The sequence below is a fragment of the Chlorocebus sabaeus genome, chromosome 2 (genome assembly GCF_047675955.1).
Source record: "Chlorocebus sabaeus isolate Y175 chromosome 2, mChlSab1.0.hap1, whole genome shotgun sequence".
Lineage (NCBI taxonomy): Eukaryota > Metazoa > Chordata > Mammalia > Primates > Cercopithecidae > Chlorocebus > Chlorocebus sabaeus.
In genome coordinates, this window is record NC_132905.1 from 68,103,419 (window position 1) to 68,128,683 (window position 25,265).

General features: G+C 44.5%; 2 protein-coding genes and 1 pseudogene across 2 annotated transcripts in view; 1 reads left to right on the forward strand and 2 right to left on the reverse strand.

Annotated features, from left to right (window-relative positions):
* Nucleotides 1–5,541: 5,541 nt before the first annotated feature.
* The window catches only part of MRPS6 (mitochondrial ribosomal protein S6), a 67,761-nt gene continuing 48,037 nt past the window's right edge, over nucleotides 5,542–25,265 (reverse strand). The window contains exons 2-3 of the mRNA XM_007964296.3: nucleotides 22,776–22,915; nucleotides 5,542–6,161 (exon numbers count right to left, since the gene is read on the reverse strand). Of these exons, the coding sequence (XP_007962487.1) occupies nucleotides 5,969–6,161; nucleotides 22,776–22,915 (333 nt within the window). The 3' untranslated portion in view covers nucleotides 5,542–5,968. The remainder of the gene's footprint in view (nucleotides 6,162–22,775; nucleotides 22,916–25,265) is intronic.
* LOC103216630 (small ribosomal subunit protein uS7-like) lies at nucleotides 11,130–12,002 on the forward strand (annotated as a pseudogene).
* LOC103216627 (small ribosomal subunit protein eS4, X isoform-like) lies at nucleotides 13,040–14,036 on the reverse strand. Its single transcript, XM_007964277.3, has one exon. The coding sequence runs from the start codon at nucleotides 14,013–14,015 to the stop codon at nucleotides 13,134–13,136; it is 882 nt and encodes a 293-aa protein (XP_007962468.2). The 5' UTR covers nucleotides 14,016–14,036; the 3' UTR covers nucleotides 13,040–13,133.

The following is a 25,265-nucleotide window of genomic DNA, read 5'->3' on the forward strand; positions in this document are numbered from 1 at the left end:
GTCAAACAACGCAAATTCTTTGCTACTCTACACGTATCCATTGAATGACTGCAAAAGTACCATGGGTATTCATTTTGGGGACACAAATACATTTTAGCAGGTAAGCAGACTCGCAAATACAGAATCTGCCAATAATGAGCATCCACGATACCGATTAACAGAGCCCAACACCTCTGCCAAAGTGTAATATCTGGTCTTTCACAAAGAGGTGCTTAACATTTTGGGATCCGACTGGACAAAGGATGCTACATCCAACGCACATCATTTAGCTCAATACAAGCTTTATGGAAACTATGGAGTCTCCCGTTTATTTGGAATAGAGAGGTCAAGAGTCCATTTTGCATAATCCTTACTTCAGGCATTGTCTGGTGAACAATGCCTCCTTGTCTCTTCCACTCACAATGGAATCGTCTCAAGGCGAATTGCTTTCTCTGAGAAATGTGATGATGCTGGTGTTCTGGAAGTAAGGGTTCAGATGCCACGCCCAGACACCAAGGCTGCTCCCCTTCAGCAGCCCAGCGGACCTGAATACCTCGGAGATGAAGTCTGGTTCCATGAGTCTTTTGTTAATCTCACTGGGTTGTGGTGGCGCTAGGAATGTGCAGGATTATCCAGGTATTACTGTTGTCACTTTAAAGTTAGAGGTCAATTTTGGGGGTTGTGGTGTAGCTCTCGAAAAACTACTTTACTACCGGTATGGACTTTTAGTTTCGACATGGTTTTCCTCCTGCGACTAACAGAATGTGTCTTGCCTGTATTTGGCTGTAAGCCCGTGTCCCTTAAAGCTTCATTTTCAGAGAACAAAAAGAATGCTGGCAATTTGAGCCCAGCAAATGACTGTGCTGACCTCTGGGACTCCTTTGCTGTTTTCTTGTGATTAAAGACAGGCCTATTCTGTTTAGAATGAGAGTAATAGTCGGCCCCACAGAATCCACTGGCAGGTTATGAAAACAACAGCTATGCTTATCAGAAGATGAAAAGAAGTGTGCAAAGAATAAGCCTCTAAGAAATTATTTTAACCCTTCCCCACCTCCATATCCTACCAACTACCAAGTTCCTAGATCATTGATGGAATAACTCCTCAGCAAACCAGGCAGTAACTCAGTCCGGTCATTAGAGACTAGGACAGGCTCTTTGCGACCATCTGCTTCACTGGCCACATTTTCCATGTGAGAACGCTTAGGCCAGGAAAAGAAACTGAACATGGTCAAGACTGGTGGGTGGAGAGATTTCTGAGCAGGTCTCCAACCCAGTCCTATGATCATTCCACTACTGAGTTTTTTTTCAAGGTGACCAAGAATCCCACAAATTGCCTTGGAAACTTCCCACCATCAACACCACACGTGTCTGTTCCCAGGTGCAGAAAACAGGCCAAGCTGGCAGGTAGCTTCACAAGGCCATTACAGGTGCAGTCATCTCTCTGCTGAGACCTCCTAACGCAAATGGCAGTAGCCCAGACCACAGCAGAGAGAGAATAATTTGTACTTTTCACACGCTCCTACGCACATTTCAAAGCACACGCCGTTCAGGAAGGGGTCGCCTAGCAAGCACTCGCGCTCTCTAATCCAACACTGCCCACCTTCTTGTAGACATCTGCACCCCTTGCCTCAGCCCTCTTTGTACTTCTCCATGGCGAATCCGTGGAATTATTTCCTTCCTCACAAATATGCAGGCAGCATGGGGTTTCTCAATTAGGAGGCACGTTGTATAGCAAGTTAACATGCACAAGACTCATTCTTGGCTCTTTGTGTAAAGATCTTCCAAGAAACACTAGGCAACCTGACTTCCCAGTCTTACCTCCAGCCACAAGCCCTGCAGCTCTGACATTTCCACCATCCTTCCCACCATCACACTGTACTTGCCCTCCTGCCAGGGGCTCCCAAAGCCCACCATGCCGTCTCGCCACCTCTCCACCTGGCCCCACTCTCATTCCAGGCACTAGTCAATCTAGTTCTCCACCCCCCGGCCCGTTTCCTAGCACTTGGTTTAAACCTGTGTTATGATATTTATGATGGGCTGTGTTTTAGACAGCTGAACAGTCCAACCCCCACGTCTGTGAGAGCCCTGCGGCCAGGAACACTGCCCCTCTGATCTTCGTGTCCTGCCCAGAGCAGCACCTGCCGGGTGTGTACTCTCAAAAGACCCCCCCGGAGCAATGTGGAGAGAAATGAGCAGTGGGAATTACAGAGCAGGGAGAATCATGAGAAAAGGATGCCTGGTCTCCATTTTCTCCAACATTTTCTCCTCATGTTCTCAGGGTTTCTGTTTGAAGACCTGAGATTTAAAACACTCCCAAGGAGCTCCAGCTCCCCACGCTCCCCTTATCTGGCAGCAAGGAAGCCTGGGGTCGCTCCAGGTGCAAGGTTGGAAGGGCCCAGAGGAGCAGGTCATCCAGAACCAGCCCCTCGCAGCGTGATCAGGACTGCAGGGATTGGCAACGTCTACCTCCAGACGCCTGTAAGCAGGCCAAAATCGGCTCTGGAAAGAGAGACATGACTCCCAACCCCAACTCCTCCTTGTGTGGCCTTGGGGATGTTACCTATTATCCTGTAAGCCTCAGGTGTCTTATTCATAAAACAGAAGAATATTTGGCTCAGGGAGCTGTCGGGAGGGTAAAGGAATATCCACATTGAGCTTCTGCTGAAAGCACTGTGGGATCCCTCAGGTGGGTGGGGGCACACCAGGGCTCTTCCAGACTCAACTAAAAGCTTGGAAGAGCGGCTCATGTTTTCCATACTCTCTAATCTTTTAACCAAATACTTCACCTCCATCAACATACATTTGGTCTTTCAGCAAAAGTCTACTGGGCTCCATGGTCCTTTGTTGACACTCCATGGTACAGCGCCTGTCTCCGTACAGACACTTCGTGAACGATCCACGTGAATGGTTCCACCGTGGTGAATGTCATGGAGCAGCTTCTAAGGTACGCCTCAGACTAGCTTCTTGGGCCCCTGGCTCCGTCTCCTTTCCCACCTTCCTGGGCCACCTTCAATAAACAATCCCCTGACTTGTCACAGGCCTCAAGTGTGGCCACTATCTTTGGACCTGGGACTGCAGACGCTCAGAAGCTCCACTTCGGTAGACTGGAGCCAGCACACTTTCCTCCAGCCGGGGGCAGAGCCCACTGGCAAAAATGAGCCCTTCCAGAAATGCTGGAAGAGGGAAGGGCTGACTCTGAGTGCTGACAGCATCATGAAGATAAATATCACCTATGTCATCAATCCTGAGCACCGCCTCTTAAATGTTGATGTTCCTCTTAAATTCCTTTCAGAAGTCTAAGTTTGCTGTCCTAAAATGCAGCCGGTCAAGCCAAGAGTATTGGTGGGATCAAATCAAGTACTTCTGGAAGACTGAGCCTGTCCAAAGAGGCCCATGAATAGTCAAGGCTGCAAATCCCAGGAAGATGCACTTTCCGAGGACGCCAGCCCCCAGGGAGCATCCTGGAGCTGGTGCTTCACCCGAGGCTGGCCTTTGGCCTTTGGTGCATCATTTCCCATTGGCAACCTTCTATCCCTTTGCGCTTGACTCCTCACAGGCCTCTAGTCTCCCAGATATGGCCCCCCAATTCCTTGTCACATCACACAACTGGCTCCTCACCCTTCAGAGCTCAGCTTGCACGTCCCCTCCCCACTCCATCGTCTGCACTGCCCCCAGCACCTCCTGTGCCACTAAGTACACCATACATACTTTGTCTACTTCCATGCCAACTCTCAGCTCCATGAGGCCAGGGCCTTTGTCCACGGCTCTGCCGCCAGCACTTTGCCCATCATCGTCCCCTGAAGGACCACAGAGCCTCAGACCACCACCAGCCTGGGCAGGGAGACCGGATGCTCTACTCTTGACAAATAAGCGGCCTGGAAACCACCCACCCGCGCACGCTGCTCCAACACTAGGCATCCCGACAGGCCAGCGGCTGCCAGAGGGTGAGGGCCCCTCAGCTGCTGAGGATACAGCTATGCACCAGCCGCTCACAGGGGAAAGACGGTGGCTTTGTTTTGGTTTTGGAGCTTCCAAAGAGGGGAACTGGTTGCTGCTCGGCTGCCCTACTTTGCCAGCCTCCTTCTTAATGCTCTCTAAACTGTGCTACAGGATTCTGAACACTTGCATGGCCTGGAATACCCAATGGCATCAATCGTCTTGTCAGGCACTGGCAAGTGCAGGAAAAGAAAGTGCCATTGCTACACTCGGGCCACGAGGTCAAACGCCACTGAGTGGTGACAATTCACCCCAGACACCCAAGTGCCTTGTTGAACCTGAGAGGGCAAAGACAACCTTACTGTTACAGGAAGGAAAAAAACAGACGGCATCAGGATCCCCAGTTCCAGATTCCACTTATCACTGGCAGTTGTGGGGTCAAGGACAAATCTGAGTGGGGGTTTCCTGGTCCAAACAACAGGTATAGCAATGCTGCCTTCCTGGGGCTGCTGAAAGGAGTAACTGAGGGAACAGACAAAAGTGTGCAGCATGGCACGCGGCATGCATTTAATAAACTCCAAGCAAAATGGACCTCGGATCGCACCGGGTCAAAGCACATCGGGACGCAAAGTGTCTACTAGAGAGTTGGTGCTCTCGTGAGCCCTAGCCGAGGGCCTGCGCTTTCAGGAAATTCTGAATAAAACAGGAAGTAGCCTATTTTCCCAGATAATCCTTTACCCCTTTTATTTCCAGTCTACAGTTCTTAATGAGCCTCTTCACTGAATTATTGCTCTTCAAAGAGACTTTTTATAACTTTTTGCCTCGGGAGGAAGTTAAGCTGGATACCACCTGAGTTCTTAATAAGCAAGGTGACAACACTGGTGACCCAGTGCAGACACAGGCAGCTGCTATAGAGGGAGGAGGCGCTGGGCCAGAGCTGGGAGACCAGGCCCTTCTGGCGCTTTGGGCATCTCTTGTACATCTCTCCATCGTCCGGTCTTGCCATGGTTAAAAATGAGGCAGAGGCCAGAACTCTCAGCTCCTTCGTGCTTTTCGGAGATTCCTAGAACTGGCACTTCCCCCAACATTTTATGCACAGAAGTTCCGTCATCTGTGATGGTGCCAGACACCTTGTGCAGGGCACCCCTGTGAAGGAGGAAGGGCTGGTCAAGTCTTTCCAATCAGCCCCAAGGAGACCGAGGATGAGATGCAGGTGACTGTTTTGGGAAACAGCCTCATCCTCACCCATCCTGGAAGCCATGCCACTGCCAGGAGACTACTTCCTACAAGAGGCCTGCCCTGGGCTGAAGGACAGTGGAGGAGGCAGGTGCTAGTGGCAAAGGAATGACAGGGAGCAGCATGAAGGCTGAACTGTGCCAGAACACACATCCCACCACAAAGAGCAGCACCCACGACGACGACGAGTGAGGTGTGCGGGGAAAAGTCACCGATTGTGTAGTGAACCCAGTAAGGACCAGAAAGACACACCCCTCCTCCCCTGCCCCACCCAGGCTCTGGACCCCAGTGGGTACTGGGTAATGCCTCCCCAACACTGCCAGCTAGACCAGAGCTGCAGAGCCCTGGAAGTGCACTGCGCTGCGGTAAGTAAAGGGACAAAACACCTCCTGCATTCCTACAATCAAGTTTATTACTCAAAGCAAAAGTTGTCCATATAATACATTGGTCATCAATTTTTATTTCCACATGGTTATACAGGCTGAATGACTAGCTCACGATCCCAGGAGGTATTGTAAGTTTTGCTCTTCAAAAAATGGTGTTACTGTTGTAAGGGGAAAAGTCCTCACTGACAAAGAAATGACACTAATGAAAACAAAATCAAGAATGATCCACTGGTACTGCAGGTTACAGAGAAGCTGTCAATAAGCAGTTCCCCACCTCTCACAAGCAAAGCGGATCAAGGGCTAAAAATACCTTAGAAAAATCAAACAGCACCTGCAACACATGTTTATATAAAGGCCAAACTTGCAAACTCTTCCTTCTCATCCATGCTGCTCAAATGTGAAGGGATACGGCTAAAATCTGGCGAATCTTCTCACTTCCTCCTCTTCTTTGTGGAATATAATTTTTCTTCAAGTGGGACTGGGACAATCCCTTCACATTCTTTTAGTTCCTGGGTCAGAGGGTGTTTGACGATATTCCCTCTAATCACATCTATGTCTCGAGACAAGTGCTCCACCATGCTTTCAACAGTTGTGGTGGGTGCATAAAAATCCACCAAGAAATACCTGCAATAAAATAAAAACTTGTGAGTGTCTGCATTTGAATTGTAACAATTCTACTATTTTGGTCAATGTTCCCACTGTACTCTTCACTACAGACATCAACTACACACAAACACATACCTTTGTCACAACAGAAACTACCAGCTGACCAGCTAAACACAATTGCAGTGTTACGCCCAATCTCCCTTTTTCTATGGTCTTTCCCATTACACTCTTGTGAAAATATGAATCCAAACCAGCTTTATGGCAGCAAAAATACACTGTGACACTACAGATGGTGTGAAGTACTATAAAGTATGGGGGAAACTTATAATCCATGGATGAGACTGAATTTTCCAAACTATTAATGAATGTTGTGTGTGTGTGAAAACATCTATTAGATATTCTTCTAACTTTTTAAAGGATTTTCCCTGTGAACTAACACACCTAAGAGAACCATGAGCCTACAAATATGGGAAAAGATTAAGAAAGGCATGGGACTGGTCTACAACTATGTTCAACATGGACAAGGAACAAAAAGAAAATTACTGGAAGAAAAAGAATTTACCACTCATCACTCAAACCAGACTAATGTCGACGGGCATCCTGCACGGCTCACTGGTCTTCAAAGATTGACAAGGTCCTCAGCAGCCTGCTGGATGACAGTGCAAGGAAAGAGCCCATCCCTACCCACTCCCTGCTCCTCGCAGACCTAAAAGGTTAAACCTCCCTTGTACTATTTGGTTTGGACCATTATGTGACTAAAGATAAGTTTTCAGCGCAGTATTTCACAATCCTGCAATGTTCTAGCTGGTTAAAACTATGATCTTTTCGGCATCATTTGCTTTGTCTAGCCATACATGTGGTTCTCAGGACTCCAACACACATTGCCCTCCCAGGCCTTTGCACTCACTGGTCCTTCTGTTGGAAATGTTCTCTGCCCAACTTCCATGTAGCTCATCCCTTGCTTCTAAGCATGTCTCTGTCCAAATGTCACTCTCTCAGAGAGGCGTTCTGTGTGCCCACTCTCCTAAAGCAGCACCCTCCTAGCTCCACCAAGGCCCCTCACTCTCCACTGCCCTCACTCAAGGCTTTGTTTTGTTCCACAGAGCACGTTCTCACCACTGGCACAGTGTGCATTTGCTTACTGTCTGCCTCACTCCACTAAAGCACAATTGCCATAGGAAGAAAGGCTCTGGTGTTATCCCTAGCACCCCGAATGAACACGGAGCAGGTCCAGAGTAAATCTTTGACCATGGTGGTGTTAGCATGAAATGTGGAACTCTCACAGGAAGCTGGAAAGATCAAGTTGAAAAGGAACAAATTCAGCAAGGAAGGAACTTATGAGAAAAGGGATGGCACCTTGTGTAATTCCAGACAAAGGCAAAGAGGTTCAAAACTTGTAAGAAAATTTACCAAGTGACTCTTAAGTCAAGCTTAGTGGAATAATTATTCAAGTAAATATATAATTAAATAAAAGGAGAGAAAAAGATATACCAACCAAAAACACTAATCAAAAGAAAGCTCAAATGGCTATACTAACATCAGACAAAGCAGACTTCAGAGCAAAGAAGATTACCAGGGATAAAAAGAGACAATACATAATGACGAGTTCAGCAAGAAGATATAATAATCTTAAATATACATGCACCAGATAACAGTGCTTCAACATATAAGAACAGCAGAACTGAACAGAGAAATGGACATGTCCAGAATCACAGCTGAAGTCTTTTAACATTCCCCTTTCAGTAATCGATAGAACTACTTATACAGAAAATCACCAAGGATACAGAAAAAGTGAACACCAACATTAACCGACTGGAATTAACTGACATTTATAGAACCCTTTACCCAACAATCGCAGGATAGACATTCCTCCTAAATGTACACAGAATATTTATCAAAGTCAACTATACTCTGGGCCATATAACATAAAGGGATTCAAGTTATACACAAAAATCTTGGGAAAATGCCTAAATACTTGGAAACTAAACAGATATCTAAATAAGCTGGACAAACAGGTAGAAGAGAAATCAAAAGGGAAATTACAAAGTACTTTGAATTGAATGAAAAAATGCCACAAATCAAAATTGGGGGGATGCCATGAAAGCAATACTTGTCAGGAAATTCATATATACTAAATGCCTAGGTAAGAAAAGAAAAAAGACCTCAAATCAATAGTCTCAGCTTCTACTTTAAGAAACTGGGAAAAGAGCAAATTAAATCAGTAAGATGACAGAAGAGAGGGAGAGAGGAGAAATCCCTAACGCAGAAAAAAGAAAACCAGAGAACATCAATGAAACCAAACACTAGTTCATGGAGAAGATGAGTAAAACTGACATGCCTCTATAGCTAGACTGGTGAGTAAAAAGAGGTAAGGTAAATTATCAGCACTGGGAATGAGAAAGGTGAAACGACTACGGATTTCATAAATATTAAAACAATAGGAAATATTATTAAAAGTTTTTGCAAGGTCGGGTGCCGGGGCTCACACCTGTAATCCCAGCACTTTGGGAGGCCTAGACAGGCAGATCAGTTGACACCAGGAGTCTGAGAAAAGCCTGAGCAACATGGTGAAACCTCATCTCCACGAAAACTACAAAAATTAGCTAGGCATGGTGGTGTGTGCCTGTAGTCCCAGGTACTGGGGAGGCTGAAGTGGGAGGATGACTTGAACCCCGGAGGTCCAGGCTGCAGTGAGCCGTGATTGTATCACTGCATTCCAGCCTGGGTGACAGAGCGAGACCCTGTTTCAAAAACAAGCATTAAATTTAACAACTCAAGATGAAATGATCAAATTCCTTGAAAAACACAGACTACCAAATCTCACTCAAGAAGATACAGATAAGCTGAATGGCCCTATATGTTATTAAAGAAATATGTGTAGTTTAAACCCTTAAGCCCTATAGCTTATTAAAGAAATACATGAAGTTTAGCAGCTTCCCACAAAGAATACTACAGGCCCCAAACGACTTCACTGGTGAACCACACCAAACATTTAAGGCAAAAATACCAATTCTGATACAAATTCATCGAGAAAAAGGAAGACACATCTCAATTTGTTCTATGAAGCCAGCATTACCCTGTACCCAAACCAAAGACATTACAAGAAATCAGATGAATGTCCCTCAAGAATACACATTTTAAAATTCAAAACAAAATTTTAGCAAACTGACTACTATCATATATTAAAAAATACAACATACCATGACCAAGCAAGCTTTATCCCAAGAATGCAAAATTGGCTTAACATCTTGTTAACTGGCTTAACAAGATTGAAAAAAAAATGTAATTCAAACTAAAACATATTAACAAACTAAAAAAGAAAACATCATATGATCATTTCAACAAACACAAATGAAAGCATTTAACAAAATCCATAGCCATTCCTGATTAAAAAAAAAAAAAAAAAAAATCTCAGCAAACTAGGGATAGAAGTGACCTCCCTCAAACTTATAAAGAGCATCTTTGAAAAATCTACCACTGATATTTCACCAACTGGTGAACATCTAAATGCTCTTCCCGTAAGACTGGGAACAAACCAGAAAGTCCACTGTCACTTCTATTCAACACTGAACTGGAGGTTCTAGTCAGTGCAATAAGGCAAGAAAAAGAATAGGTATCCAGACTTATAAGGAAAGAGTGAGACTGTCTTATTTGCATATGACATGACTGTGTTTCAAGAAAGTATTAAAAAATCTATTAAAAAAATTAAAACTAATGAGTTTAGCAGGATTGCAAGATACAAAAATCAATGTTATTTCTATATGCTAGCAACAAATAATCAGACCTTGAATTAAATGTTCAATACTTACAGAGAAATCAGACAAAAGGTATGCAAAACTACAAAATGTTGCTGAAAGAAACAAAACCTATTAGGTGTATCTTGTTCATGGGTACGAAGATTCAAAATTTAGATGTCAACCCTCTCCAAGTTAAACAAAAATTGAGATCTATTATTTTACTCAAATAAAATCTATTGAGATTCAGTAGAACCTCAATCAAAACCCTAGAAAATTGATTAGAAAGTTCGTAATGGACCTAAAACAGTCAGAACAACTCGGACAGAGAATGTAAGTTCAAGGACTAACACCACCTGATTTCAAGACTTATTATAAAGCTATGGTCATCAAGACAGTATGATATTCATGTATGAATACACAGAGAGATCAAATGACTAGAACAGAGAGTACAGACACAGAGATTTACAACAAATGGTACTAAACTAATCCAGTATCCATAAGCAAAAAAAGGGAACTTTATTCCCTACTTGTACCATTTAAAAAATTAACTCAAAATGGAACACAGATTTAAATGTAAAATATAAAGCTATAAAATTAGAAGCTTTTGTAAATTTGGATTAAGCAAAGTTTCCTTAGACACGACACCAAAAACAAAATCTATAATAGAAAAAAATTGATAAATTAGACTTCACCAAAATTAAAAACTGGCTGTTTGAATAAAAAGATAAACCACTAAGATCTGTGAATTACAAGTCTGATAAAGGACTTGTATCTAGAATACAAATAACTCAAAACTTAATTAAAAAAAATTTTGAACAATGGTCATAAGATTTGAACAGACACTTCACAGAAGACGTATGATGGCAAAGCAGCACATGAAAAGATGCCTAAAACCATTAGTCGTGAGAGAAATGCAAATTAAAACCACAAAGAGATACCTACTAAAGTGCTATAAAATTAAAAAGGCTGACCACACCAAGTGTAGGCAGGGATGTGAAAAAACTGGCACTCCATGGGCGTGGTGGCTCATACCTGTAATCCCAGCACTTTGGGAGGCCGAGGTGGGTGGATCACCTGAGGTCAGGAGTTCGAGACCAGCGCGGCCAACATGGTGAAACCCCATGTCTACTAAAAATACAAAAATTAGCCAGGCATGGTGGCGGGCACCTGTAATTCCAGCTACTCAGGAGGCTGAAGCAGGGGAATTGCTTGAACCTGGGAGGCAGAGGTTGCAGTAAGTAGAGATCACACCACTGCACTCCAGCCTGGGCAGCAGAGCAAGATTCCGTCTCAAAAAAAACAAAAAACAAAAAACAAAAAGAAAAACTGGCACTCCAGGGTGGCACAAGGTCCATAATGAGCAACAGAGACACGCGGGCTGTGCCCTCAGGATGACCGAGTGGGAGACAGCAGTACCAGTGGTGGCAGAGACCCCTGACACCAAGCTCTCTGGGAAGTGGATGATGTGCAGATCAATGATGCAGCACAAATGATGATGTGCAGATCAGTGACATTTCCCTGCAGGATTACATTGCAGTGAAGGAGAAGTATGCCAAGTACCTGCCTCACAGTGCAGGGCCTTATGCTGCCACATGCTTCTGCAAAGCTCAGTGCCCCACTGTGGAGCCCCTCACTAACTCCATGATGATGCACGGCCACAACAGCAGCAAGAAGCTCATGACTGTGCACATCATCAAGCATGCCTTCAATTTCATCCACCTGCTCACAGGCGAGAACCCTCTGCAGGCCCTGGTGAACACTATCATCAATGGTGGGCCCCAGGAGGACTCCACATGCATCGGGTGAGCAGGCACTGTGAGATGACAGGCTGTGGATATGTCCCTACTGCACCATGTGAATCAGGCCACCTGGTTGCTGTGCACAGGCACTCATGAGGCTGCCTTCCAGAAGATCAAGACCATTGCTGAGTGCCTGGCAAATGAACTCATCAATGCCACCAAGGGCTCCTCCAACTCCTATGCCATCAAGAAGAAGGATGAGCTGGAGCATGTGGCCAAGTCCAACTGCTGATTTTCCTGGCTGCTGCCCAATAAACCAGTCTGTCCTTTGGGGCAGCCCTACCCCACCACAAAAAAAAAAAAAAAAAAAAAGAAAAGAAAAGAAAAACCGGCTCTCATATACATTGCTGGTGGGAATGCAAATGACAACAATTTTGAAAAAACAGTTTGGCATTTTCCTAAACATACACCTACCATTATGATCTAGCCATTCCACTCGTAGGTATTTACCCCAAAGAAATTAAAGCATGTGTCCACACAACAACTTGTACACAAATGTTCACAGCAGCTGTACCTATAACAACCCCAAACTGGAAAAAAAAAAAAAAAATTCACCACACACAATGCCATACTACTCAGCAATGAAGAGGAGTAAACTTGATACACACTACTGATCTCAAAACAATTACGCTAAGGGAAAGAAACTAGAGTAAAAGGGGACCATACCATCCAATTCTATCTATGTAAGTCTAAAAAAAAAAAGATGTTCCTCAACTTAAAATACATGCATCTCGATAAACCCATCATAAGTTGAAACTATTTTATGTTGAAAACGCATTTAATACACCTAACCTAACATCACTTAGCCAAATGCCCAGAACACTTACATTAGCCTACAGTTGTGTAAAATCATCTAACACAAACCGTATTTTACATTAAGTGTTGAATAGCTTATGTAATTTTATGGAATATTTACTAAGCCTGAAAAACATAATGGTTGTTTGAGTACTCCAGTACGGCTGCTACTGTATCTGCCCATCACTTCCGCACCATCATAAAGTTGAAAAACATCTACAGTGAAAGAAAGCAGATCAGTGGCTGCTTGGAATGAAGGACAAGTAGAAGGAGGAATCAAAGGGGGAGGAGGAAATTTTAGGGTTGGCAAATATGTTTATTATCTTGACTGTGGTGACTTGTGGGTGTATACATATGTGAAACTTTATTAAATATACACTTTAAATATATGCAGTTTATTATATGCTAACTATCTCTATAAAGCTGTTGATTTAAAAATGGCAGTTAAGCTGAATGGGCAGGACTTGGTGAATAAGCTGATGTGGGATGGGGGCAACAGGGAGCAATTACAGCTGATGAAGACTCCCAGAGTTCCTTAAGCAACGAAATAAAAATGGTACAAATGAATCCACTATCCCACAAACTTTTTTTTTTTTTTAATCCTGCCACAATATTTTTAATTACGTACAAAGGTCTGACATGGCACCCAGGGACCCATTTCACCCACTGCTCTGTTTGGCCGCCAGTCTTTTGTCTCTCTCTTCAGCCATGGTGAGGCGGATACCCTTTCCTCGGGGAAGAGAAATCCATGGTTTGTTGCCGTTACCAATAACAAAAATGTTGGAAAGTCGAGTGGCAAAGCTGTTGCCATTGGCATCTTTCACGTGAACCACGTCAAAAGATCCAGGATGCCTCTCTCTGTTGGTGATCACACCAATTCTTCCCACGTTAGCACCTCCAGTCACCATACACAGGTTACCAGTGTCGAACTTGATGAAATCAGTAATCTTGCCAGTCTCCAAATCAATCTGAATGGTATCATTCACCTTTATGAGGGGATCGGGGTAGCAGATGGTGCGGGCATCATGAGTCACCAGATGAGGGATTCCTTTTGTGCCCACAAAGATCTTTCTCACTTTGCATAACTTGTACTTGGCCTCCTCAGGTGTAATACGATGTACAGCAAAGCGACCCTTGGTGTCATAGATCAGAAGGAAATTCTCTCCCGTCTTGTCAATGCTGATGACATCCATGAATCCAGCAGGGTAGGTTATATCAGTTCGGACCTTGCCATCGATCTTAATGAACCACTGCATGCAAATCTTCTTTACTTCATCTCCTGTCAGGGCATACTTAAGTCTGTTCCTTAGGAAAATGATGAGGGGGAGACACTCTCTCAACTTGCGGGTACCGGTGGATGGATGAGGAGCAAACACACCGGTCAATTTATCCAGCATCCAATGCTCTGGAGCTGCTACCCGCTTCAGATGCTTCTTGGGACCACGAGCCATGGCTGCGTTAGGCAAGGAAAGAGGACCTCCGTCTTCCAGTGCGCGCAGAAATTGGCTCCCACAAACTTCTTGAAGCAGTGACTTGCCCATTTGCTCAGACAAGACTGCCACTTGGGCTCACTCTGAAAACTACACATAATCCTGGCCACATTTTCCAAGGTTTAATTCCACCTGCTTATTTCTACTCCATATATAAGCAGGTAATAGGGTTGCAATGACCCAACTTATGAATTACTTGTTTATTCAAGATTTAATTATTGATTACTTACTTTGAGTTAGGCTCTGGAACAGAGCTTAAAATAGTGTGATCAACCTCAAATCACCTCCTCCTTGCAACCCTCAGCCTTTTAGCCAGTCACTCCCCCTGCCCTGCAATAATTCCATTTGGCCACCTGGTGGGCAGTATAGGGAACTCTCACCCCAACACTTTTTTCCTTCCCATTTATCCATTTGCTCTTTCACTCAGTATTCATCAAAATGTCCTCCAATCTACCATAGACAAGTTATAATCTCACCCTGTCTGCCAACATTCCCACCACACTGAAGTCTATAACAAGTAGTTTTTCTCTGAGCTCCCTCCTCTTCCTCGGCCTTGTCCAGTTTCCCTAGAAGTCTTCCTCTCTTGCTTCATTCCACTTGAAGCCCTGTGCTTAGAGTAATGTGCTGCTGAAATGCCATGCATCCGGAGGGAAGCAAGAGTCTGACATGCTCTGGCCATCAAGTAACCCAGACACCACCACTGCCGAGTGCTCCATGTCCCTCCCTCCAGAGAGTCCACAGGTTAAGCCTACCCTTCCTTAAAGTCAAATATTCAACTTATTCAAATAGCACCTCTGGGGCTGTCTTGGTCTTACTTATGATATTGTTCATAGCAAGCACTGCTTTCTTCCATTTTCCATTCAACTGCTTCACAGGGTTAGAGGCTTGTGAGCTAGCCCAGGAGTCTCAACGTGTTCTAAGAGAAAGTATGTTTACAGATGCCAACAACCAACTCTTCTGTCCACTAATCAGTTCTCATCCAGCCCTCCTGGAAGTGTTCTCTGTATACTCAGCAATCACTCAAAAATCCTAAGAAATACACCGAAAGCTTTTGGATTCTATTTTGTGATAAGGGTAAAACGAATACCCAAGGATGGAAACTGGAAGCCAGATATATCAGAAACCTCATATTTCCGAACTTAACAAAGAAGTGTCTTTCATAAGACTCTCTAATTTTCAAAGTGCTTTCACAGCTTTCAGACAGCTTTTGAGGAAGAGCATGAAAGAGAAGTGGCAGCTCCACTCCGTGTGGCAATTGAGGAAAGGGAAGAAGAGAAAGTGGTGCCGAGTATTGGTTGGGGTCCAACAGTCCTCTCCCCAGCAACACTACTCCTCTAGGAGTCTTCAAAGTGGTTTCCTACACGTTGCCTCCTTTGAGTCTTACGATTTAATGTAGTTAAGAAGAGAGACTCAAAAAGGTTAAGTAATTAGCCCAAGGTCACTCAGTTATGAAGTGGTCACTGCCAGAATTCAAACAGAGCAGGTCTTTTGACTCCAAGACACAAGAAACCACAGATAGCTTTGGGACCAAATGGGTTACAGAATCACAGAATGGAAGTGCTGGAAAGGACCATAAAGACAACGAAGTCCAAACCTTTCACATGAGCAAACTGAAGCCCAGAGGGGAAGTGATAGGTCCCAGGTCACAAAGTGAGAGTCCAGACCCCACAGCTCCCCACTCTGTATACTGTATCTCCTGCTACCTAGTACCCACATGATAGAGGATTCTTAAGGATAAAGAGAAATCCTAGATAAAGACCTGGAAGTCCTAACACTGGGCTTTCCTAGCTTCGGGAGGCTCCCTGTTGCTACCAAAACCCCTCTTGCCTTCACCCTCTTAACTGTTCTGACTTCCTGCCACCAGGCATGACAACGCTCCTTCGGCAACCAACCAAATGAGCACAAGCCGGTATGCACAGCTGGTGACCGGCATCTCATGCGTGTCGTCCTGCTGATCCACACCCAGGGCTGATGTGGGCAAAGACTGCTTCCACTCCCACGGCTCCCTATTACACCGTGGAAGTTTCCACAGAAAGAAAAATGCCACCGAAATAGAGAAGGTGAGAAGTGACTCCGAGACAGGCAGACCTTACTGTATTCGCCACTCTCCAAAGTTGAACCTCTTACCAACCCCCTCCCGACCTCTTCTCCCAGGGAACCAAGCTGTCCCTCCCAGGACACGAGACAACTGACCAGAAGTCCATGACAAAGACAATTTCTGCCTGCTTCAGTGACCCAAGTACACAGATAAATGGTCCATTACGTCTTTCTCATACAGGAAGGACCTTGACCAATTCCTGGTTGTTTCCAGTATATATCCTTTTCTTCTTACCTATTTATCTGGGCAAACTTAACTTGTTAATGAGCATCTACTATAGCAAACCTCAGGAGGCTAAAGGGATGAGGCACACATGGTCTCATCCTCCTGGAATATGCAGCCCAGCTGGGCAGAGAGCCTGTAAGAGCGGCTTCCACTGCAGTCCTGTGGGAGACTGTGGCAATGACATGGCGGTTACAGACCCGACTCACTGCTGGGCTTTGCTAACTACAGATGACCTAAGGACTGAGAATGAGATTTTTTACAGCTATGACAACACTAAGTACAGTCTTGCATTTCTATTTTTACACATGAAGAAAGTAAGGCCTAGAAACAACCTGTGTGTAGTAGTGGGGCTGGGCGGCTTTTGATGTCTGCGAGGATCCCTTTCTCATGACAGCACAAGTCCACAAGAGACCTACAAAAATGCAAGTTAGGCTGAAAAAATGGCCTTGGAACTCCCTTGATACCTGCTCCCTACATCCTCATGAAGGTTGCCATGGAGAAACCATTCTAACAACCAGAGGAGCTGCTGTTCAAGGGAAGGTGACCAGAAAAGGGGCTCAGTGTCTCCAGGGGAGTTAGAGCCCTCTGCCCCAACTTCCTCCTGACCCTGGGAAAAGAGAGAATCAAGAGGACTCCGCAGCCACAATGAACTATCAGTGTCTGCTTCTTCCCCAGCCAAACTAGGCAGAATCAAAACACAAGACCAGAAGTCCTAACGCACGTGGACTCACGATCAACTCCTCACTCAAGGTACAAACGTTTGGATTTGACTGCATTGCAACTGCCTAGACATGCCCCAAAACTGACATTCTTACTGAACAAAAGCTCTTCAAATAGCTAGTTTTCCATTTTCCACTTCTACTTTTGGTGACTGAATCAATAAACAGACAGATCATTTTGGGAAAATAGTCTAAAATCTAATTACGTTACACATTCCCAGCACCTTCGACCATGTGCTACATGGCACAAGTGACACTGTTCCACATACCAGGTAGCCAGGATCCATGCAAGCACCAGCATCACCTTGAACACAAAGCCAAGCAGTGTTTACATTTTAAAGGTTTGTTTTCCCATGTGTGGTGCTAATTATAGAATCACTTCTATAAAGCTGCTATCAGCTTCACAAAAGCATCTCTCTTTTCTATAGAAAAGCATGTAACTTTAATGGACACTAACTGTGCAGAAGTGGAAGTGAGGAGATGACTGATGCCAGGCGAGAAGGAACCAAGAAAGGTTCAGTACACTAATGCATTTCTCACTGCAGACACCAGAGGTTCGGAAGCTGGAGCAACAGTGAACTTCTTCCTATGTAGAACTTCCCACATGATCTTCAAGGTGATAATGTGCCCTCCTTTGTATTTCTTAAGACACTCACATGCTCCAAAACTCTGTACTACATGGCCCAAACCCTCTAGAGATCTGCAAACACTAGAGGAAATGGCTTCCCCAAGACAGACTGCGCCCAATACTCGAAAACAATGCCATCAAAAACACTCCATTCACAGCAGCATGGCTGTAAGTCAGCAGCTCTCATGTCCCTTCTGCCCCTCCCCCGGAGAGGCCTAGCCCCTCCACCATTCAGTCACCCATGCAGACTGCCTGGAGCTGCCAGCCCTTCCCCCACTCTCCTAGTTGTTGGGGGGGGGGGGGGGGAAATGTGTTTTCTTATAGTGCCCTTAAATGTAAAGGTTGTATTTCCTTTATTCACTTTCGTCTTAACCCTGTATTTACAAGTTTTCCATAAAAAGAGCTTGCTTGAATTTGAGTTACATTCTTTGTCTCTCTCACCCTCCCCTTCTCCCTAGCAGACAAGTGGAAATTTCCACTGAAGCACTCAGTGGCTCACAGTGGGTGCAGGGACAGGAGAGGGGGAGGGGAGGGCTTTGCAGCCCTGAAGCATCCTTGAGCCTTTTTGAAGATAGGAAACAGATCTGTCTAAATGCCAGTTCCTAGACCATCTCAGTTAAACCTTGTTGGATTCAGGCTTCACCGAGGCAGTGAATTATTCACCTTCAAACTGAGGTACCCTCTGCATGGAAAAGCCCCATTTCTTTTTATATCTGTTGGGTCTCATATGTTTTCAAAACCACTAACACTAAACCTGCTGCAGAATCCTTACAAATCTTGGGGCACTGCCACTAAAAAGAAACCTCCAAGGCCACAGCAGCCCTGTCTGAAAACCTGGTGTGGAGTACCTACACACGAGAACGGGGTCAGAATGCTGGCAGGAAGGCACGAGAACATGGAAATGTTAGCTAACAGGAAAGCTATAGAGGAGAATCAATCTCCTCTAGAGAGGGTGCCAGCGCTCTTCGAGTAAGCTGCAGAAACATTTGGGAAGCAAGTCAGTAAAATTCCACTGATTCACCATGGAGCTGGTTATTTTTATCATTCTGCTTACCCGTATATAGAAGAGCATCTTATATGTAGGCCAGCAAATCCCTGCTATAAGCACCTATCCAAATGTTAATGCAGATGAGAACAGGCAAAGAAGGGGCAAAACAGGCAAGAAAAACACCTTCTACTTAAGAGTTCTTATACACAGGCATTTGGAAGCCAGCCCAATCTCACTGCTGTAAAATCAGACCTGGTAGAAACAGAGCAGAGGCATCCTTTTACAAGGCACACAAGCCCAACGCTGAAATACGGACCGCACTTTCTTGTATAGTTTCCTCTCAGTCTCAGCTCAGCCCCATCTAGTGGAAAGAGAACCGCAAGCTCAGTGCAGCCCTGGAGTGAGTGACGTGGTTCTGGCAAAGGGTGACTGTTACTATGATTCAGTAAGATACCTGCCCCTTTTTAGCATGGGTCTAAATGAGCCTCTCCTGCCACTGCTCCCTTCTAGCACAAATGACATCTTTGCCTTTCAGACACCCAGGAATACAGTAAGAATTTTCCACACCAACACCTTGTCCGTCCCGCAGAGCAGATGAGGGTGTCAGGGTGAGCATGTGCAGACACAAAGAGGAGGTAATCTCGGAGGCCCGAAAGACACCCCAGCAAATCCAGAGCCGGGAGTGACTCCCAGGCCTCTGAGCCGCCCAGTTCCAGGTCGTGCGCCAATGGTTTATTTAGTGTTAATAAGTTAGAGGCCTGAGATATTGTCCCAATCCCTGATAAGGGTGATCCAAACCAGGCCCCATTCTGCTGCTGGGGGGAACCTTGAATTGCATTTTCAAAAACAAGTTTAAAATGGTCTTCAGCTGAACACAAACGACTCCTCCTGTTCTACTGACCTTCAGAGATTACGAATTAAGACAATTTCTGTGGACTAGTCTGGGAACTTAACCATCAAGTTGTTCCACTGGGAAAATAAGTTCTCAGTTATAAACAACCGACTTACAAATTTCTGGAACATAACCTGTTTCTAAAGTGGAGTCTGACCAAATTAATATTTGAAATATAATATTTTTATTTTTGGCATAAACTGGAAATAGTCTTAATATAATAATAAACATCAGGTACCATTTCTAAAGTATACCCTCCTCCTCCTCTGGCCAGATTTCCCAGATAACCCTAAAGCCACAGGTTCTCCCTTACCTACTCTTGTCTTCCAGCCTACAGGGCATGTATGTGATAAGGGGGTTGATTTGTGGGGGGAGCGGGGACTGGACATGGGAGAACAGTAGAGGCAATTGCCCAATATACAGTGAAGTCATTGGAACAGAGATGCCTACCTGCCAGCCCCAGTCCTAGCTTTACTCCCTGCTGTGCTGGGCACTTTCACACACACTCCATCAGTTGGTGCCTAGGTTAGCATTATGCAGTCAACTCTCTGATGAGACTGAAAACTCCCTGAGACCAGGAACCACGACAATTGTGAGAATCCACCTGAGACCTGTGGACACCACTAGGACATACCATTTCTCCCCACAAAACATAAAAGCAACAAACACATGATACCAACTGTACCATGATAGAATGTGGATTCTCAGAAACGTCTAGGCTCACTCCATTAGCCAGCCAAATGCTGACTCTCACACACCACTGTCAGGATTCAAATCAGAGTCTTGCCATAATTTCAGATACACGTCATGGCCTCCAGGGCTGTTCAAAAAGAGTCAAAACTTCGAATGCTAAACATGTAACCAGTAAGACCACTGTTTCTTTCTCAACCACTTCAGAAAAGCGAGCCTCCCAGTACATAGTCCACTTACTACATGTTTCTAACACTTTCTGTGGCTGTGGATTAATGCACATAAAGGATTTGCCAAATGAACAAAATGCCTGGTACTGACATGGATAGTGATTATGGGGTCACTGCCTGAAGCCAAGAGAATATCAGACTAACCTTAAGCTCCACACTGCAGACATGTAAACATACCACCCAATTCCAAATCTTTATCCAGGTAACTCCAAACTACACTTGCCTCTCATATCCTTATTTCCCAAAAGTCACTGTGGAGAATATTCATGAGTATTACAGAAACAAAAGGCAGCATAATCAAATACAATGAATAAATAAACAGATCTTACTGAAGGGCTTCTCATCATTTATGTGCCAACGTGCACTATGAATCTCTAGAAGGAATTAGATCATGTAAGGCTTCCCACATCTAATTGATCACACACAACCTACTTCTCTTTTTGATGGAGCATCTCTATAAAATTAGTGTTTCAGAGACCACGCTTTAAAAAACATTACCTTAAACAAATAAATACCGGACACTGATTTATCCCAGAAAATAGGCTTAAAGCATGAACCTCCCCCACTGCAGCTGGGCACCACCTTTCTATGTCTATATATAATACACATATGTAATACAGAACACTGCTTCTCCTTTGCTGAGGAGTCTGAAAGTAAAATAACCGGAAATAAAATCTTTAAATGTCAATGAACTAGGCGACTGAAACGTATTCCTCAGCGAGGCACACGCACCTTTGCGGGGGGGAACCCAGAAGTAGGGCTACTGTTCTCAGCAGTTCTGGCTTGGTCCCAGTGGGCTCTTCCAGGACCTGAATTTATTTCACCCATAAAGGGAAACGGCTACCCACCCCAACCGCCACCATCGCACACAGAGGTCTGAAAATGAACTGAGTGAACACAGCGGTTCCTGAGCCTGGTCCTCAGACAAATGACGTCAGCATTACCCAGACTACGTGTTAGTGGAGATCCTGGGACACTAGTCATGCCAGCTCTCAACAAAGTCAAATCCTCTACTTGAAAAAAGGGCAGAAACCCCTGGAAGTACCACACTGAGTGAAGAAACTGACTTCTCTCTCTATTTACTGCCTTCCATCCAACAACTGTAGACAGATTTTATATGCTCCTCTTTAAACAAAAAAGGCAAAAAGATCCATAACTGTGCTGTCAAAACCACACCCATTTGTGATTAAGTTTAAAAGAAACAGACAGACAGACACACATGCTCTCCATCCCTCATTGTTGTTATGATTGTGGAAGAAGCCTAGCCACTGTGCATTTCCTGTTGCCTAGCAACGCCTCAGGCATTCTCTTCAGAGGTGTTCTCAAGAAGCTGAACACTAGCACAAAACAAGGTGAAGCAATCAAAAGATGAAATCTGCAGCACGGCAGAAGGTTTAAATGCAGTAAGAAAGCCTCCACGTGAGACGCGACTCCATTCAGGCCCTGTCACACGTACTATACCTGCACAAGACAGCTAGATTCATGTCACTAAAAGCAGCATTCTTGCCGCAGAGCACATCTGCAGAGACTGTCTTGGTGGGTCCTTGTGGCAATGCATATGGGAGACCCATTACCTCAGTTCTGTGCCCAAAGAAGCCGGAAACAGAGAAACTAGGTGACCTCCTCAAGGCCACAGAGTTGCTGAGCGCCAGAGGGAGCTGACTCTTCTACTCTTGGACTTTTCCCATTGCACTAAAACCTGATTCCCATCTTCTCTAACACCCACTCCTAGGAAATCCTACAACATGAGAAGATTCAAATCTATTCTACAAATTGTTCTCAAAGAACTTCTACAAAGATAGTTATTACTACAGAATCAAATCTGTGACATATATTTGAGGAAGTTGTTGTACACAGTAGGAGACAAAATTCCAAACTGTGAATACTTAGAGTAGGTATAACCATTTTTCTCTTGTGGATTAGGCTTGGGTTACATACGTTAGTCAAAAGCAGCACATTCTGTCATCTGCAACCCATATGTTTAAAACAGATACACTTACGTATGTGGACAGCACTGTTCACTAAAGTATTTTAAAGGCAAAAGTTAAAGAAATGTCAGGGAAAACAGTGCTAAGGTTAACAGGAAAACGTTCCACAAGCGAGACTTGGTAAGCCCTCTGCTCCTAGGAGGGCCTAGTTTTGAACTCAGATCATACTCCATGAAGGGCCAGCATATCGCATCCCATCTGCAACACAACACTGCTAGAGTGTGTGCACAAAGGACACCCAGGCGCAATGGGGGTCTGAATGTGAAATTTTAAGAACTTCTAATAGTAACTGAACAGTACTCTTTACTGAGCCTATCAAAAACGTTTTCCAAGCACTTCAGGAAGAAACTTACCCGCCTCTGTTGTGCTGCTGATTGTGGGCAGACATCCTATAAGGAAGCGCTTTTTCACCCAGGTTTTCCAAGTCCCTCACTATTGCTCCTCTGTCCATCAGGGCCTCTATCGTACGTTTCAAAGCAGCAGCAGTCTCTGGCTGTTTTTGTTTGTGTTTTTAAAGAAAAGAAAAAAAAAATCACAATTAATATAAGAGCTAGAATAATTAAGTCTGCTCAGTTCCAATCATAACAGCTCTACTGGTAGGGATCGTTGGGTAAAAGCAACAGAAGCTGGTTTTGGTTAATTTAAAATAAAACAGAGAGAATTTATTGTAAGGATATGAGATAGCTCACAGATACGAAGGAATATCTGAAGAACCAGGCTTCGTAGAGTTCAGGGACCAGGGCAGCTCCAGGGATCTGGGAGGCAGGAACTAATGAGTGGCTTCTTCAGAGCACCTCGGCCAGGCTGAATCAGTGCCAATCACTGTCAGTCCTTGTATCCCATGACTCAAAATTCAAATTCCAGGAGAAGAGCATCTTGTTGGCAGGACACTTGAACTGCCCATCCCACCAAAACTGTAGCCAGGGGAAAAGGTGTTGTCTCCCAAAGAAAAATTGGGAGATTGTAACCAAAAGGGGGAAAGGATGATTAAGACCCAATCTCTGCCCTCATGGAGCTTACAATCTAATAAAGGACAGATCACGAAATACACATGTATGGAGAGCAGAGGGCAGAACACAGGAAATAGCATGGAGACCAGAGGGTTCACGGAAGGAAGAAACATTCAGCTGGGAGAAGGGTTTCACTAAGGAAAAAACTTTCCCTGAAAGGCGCCTGGAAAATGATGACCAGAGGTACAAAGAATGAATGAACCAGCAACTGAGCCCCAGTGATGGGGTTCAGGGCAAGGGAGTGCTGAGAAGACAGACTGGATATATGCTGGGACAAGTCTGTGAGTAATTAAGGCCTGTTATTAAAAAAAAAAAAAAAAAAAAAAAAGCTTGAACAATATAGAATCCCATCACCGAGAGATAGACTGGATGGTGAATTAAACTTTCTGGTGAATTTCTTTCCAGATCTCTCTCTATGCATATGTATACACAAGGAATTTTTGGAAGAAAAGATACTTTATAAGGATAAGCCTGAAAACTGCAATGAATGCAATGTGGAGAACGAAGGCAAGATGTGGCAAAGAAGAGCACCACAATCTGGTGGCTGGGAGAGTGGAACTGTCATTACAGCTAAAAGGAGAGCTGGAGAAGCTGGTGAGGACAGTAAGAGATGAATCTGGTTTAGGACACACTGAATCTCAGATGCCATGGCTCCCCTAGGTTGACCTCTCCAGATGTAAATCTTAAGCTCAAAGCAGGTGGATGAGAAATACACATTTCACAGTCACCTGCACAGATGGCTCTCTGAAGCCCGAGAAGGAGGTGAGATCATTAGAAAGGGTGGAGGGGGAGAGGAAAGGAGATCACCAGTGGAACCTTGCAGAGCACACACATTTAGGGGCTAACAAGACGACTCAAAGTCAGAGAAGCAAATAGAAAACGTATCGTCAAACAGGACAAGGAAAATCGGGAGACTGCCTCGTCCAGAATGACAACAGGGTAGAGGACAGAGATCAAGAAAAAGCTGCAGTGTGGTAGCTACACAGGCATTTAGCAAGATGGGGCCAGAAAGCAGGCTGCCAAGGTTCCCATGGTAGAGGTGTGAGAACAATGGTGAGGAGGAGAAAACGCCAGGGCTCCAGGGACAAGAAACTTGAGCAACGTGTTTTAGGAGAAAACACATGGGCAATTTGGTAGTCAAAAAGGAGTGGACCATGCAAGAGGATAAAATGTGGGGTTTCTAAAATAACAACGATGACAGCTATGATTTACTGGATAACTACTGTATGGTCTAGTGTCATATTGTTACGTATTTTATCTACACACACACACACACACACACACACAGCCAAGAAGGTTTACAGATTTGGGACTGGATCTCTAGAGAGATGCTGACAGGGCAGCTAGTAAGTGGAAATGCCTGCTGCAAGGATAAGGAAAGCTGTGGAAACCCTTGGGGAGCAAGCCAGAGGCACACTTGGCAAAGACAAGGTGCACGTCTCCTCAAAGACCTACGTGAAGAGGTGCAAGCAGGGAGATTTTCAAGTGCAGGAGGAGACTTAAGAAAAGGCTACCTTCCAGAGGTTCATTTGGGGATCAAACGAAGAGAAAATTGCAGAACAAGTTTAAGTGTGCATTCTGGCAACCAAACAAAATCCACTATATTTTTAAAATGTTCTTTCTAACAAGTGCTGCTAAAATGGTATGAAATGTGCTAAGTATTGGCTTAAGGCTTAGAAAAAAACATTCTTTACTTTCTTTTCATATTGAAGTTCATTAGGGATTTTAAAAATTCCTAGTGAATCATTGTTTATATATTTAACCACCTTAAAACAGAAATTTCCTGAAGACAATAAAAATTGAGGTCAAAATCTCTTCCCATTAACACTAGGT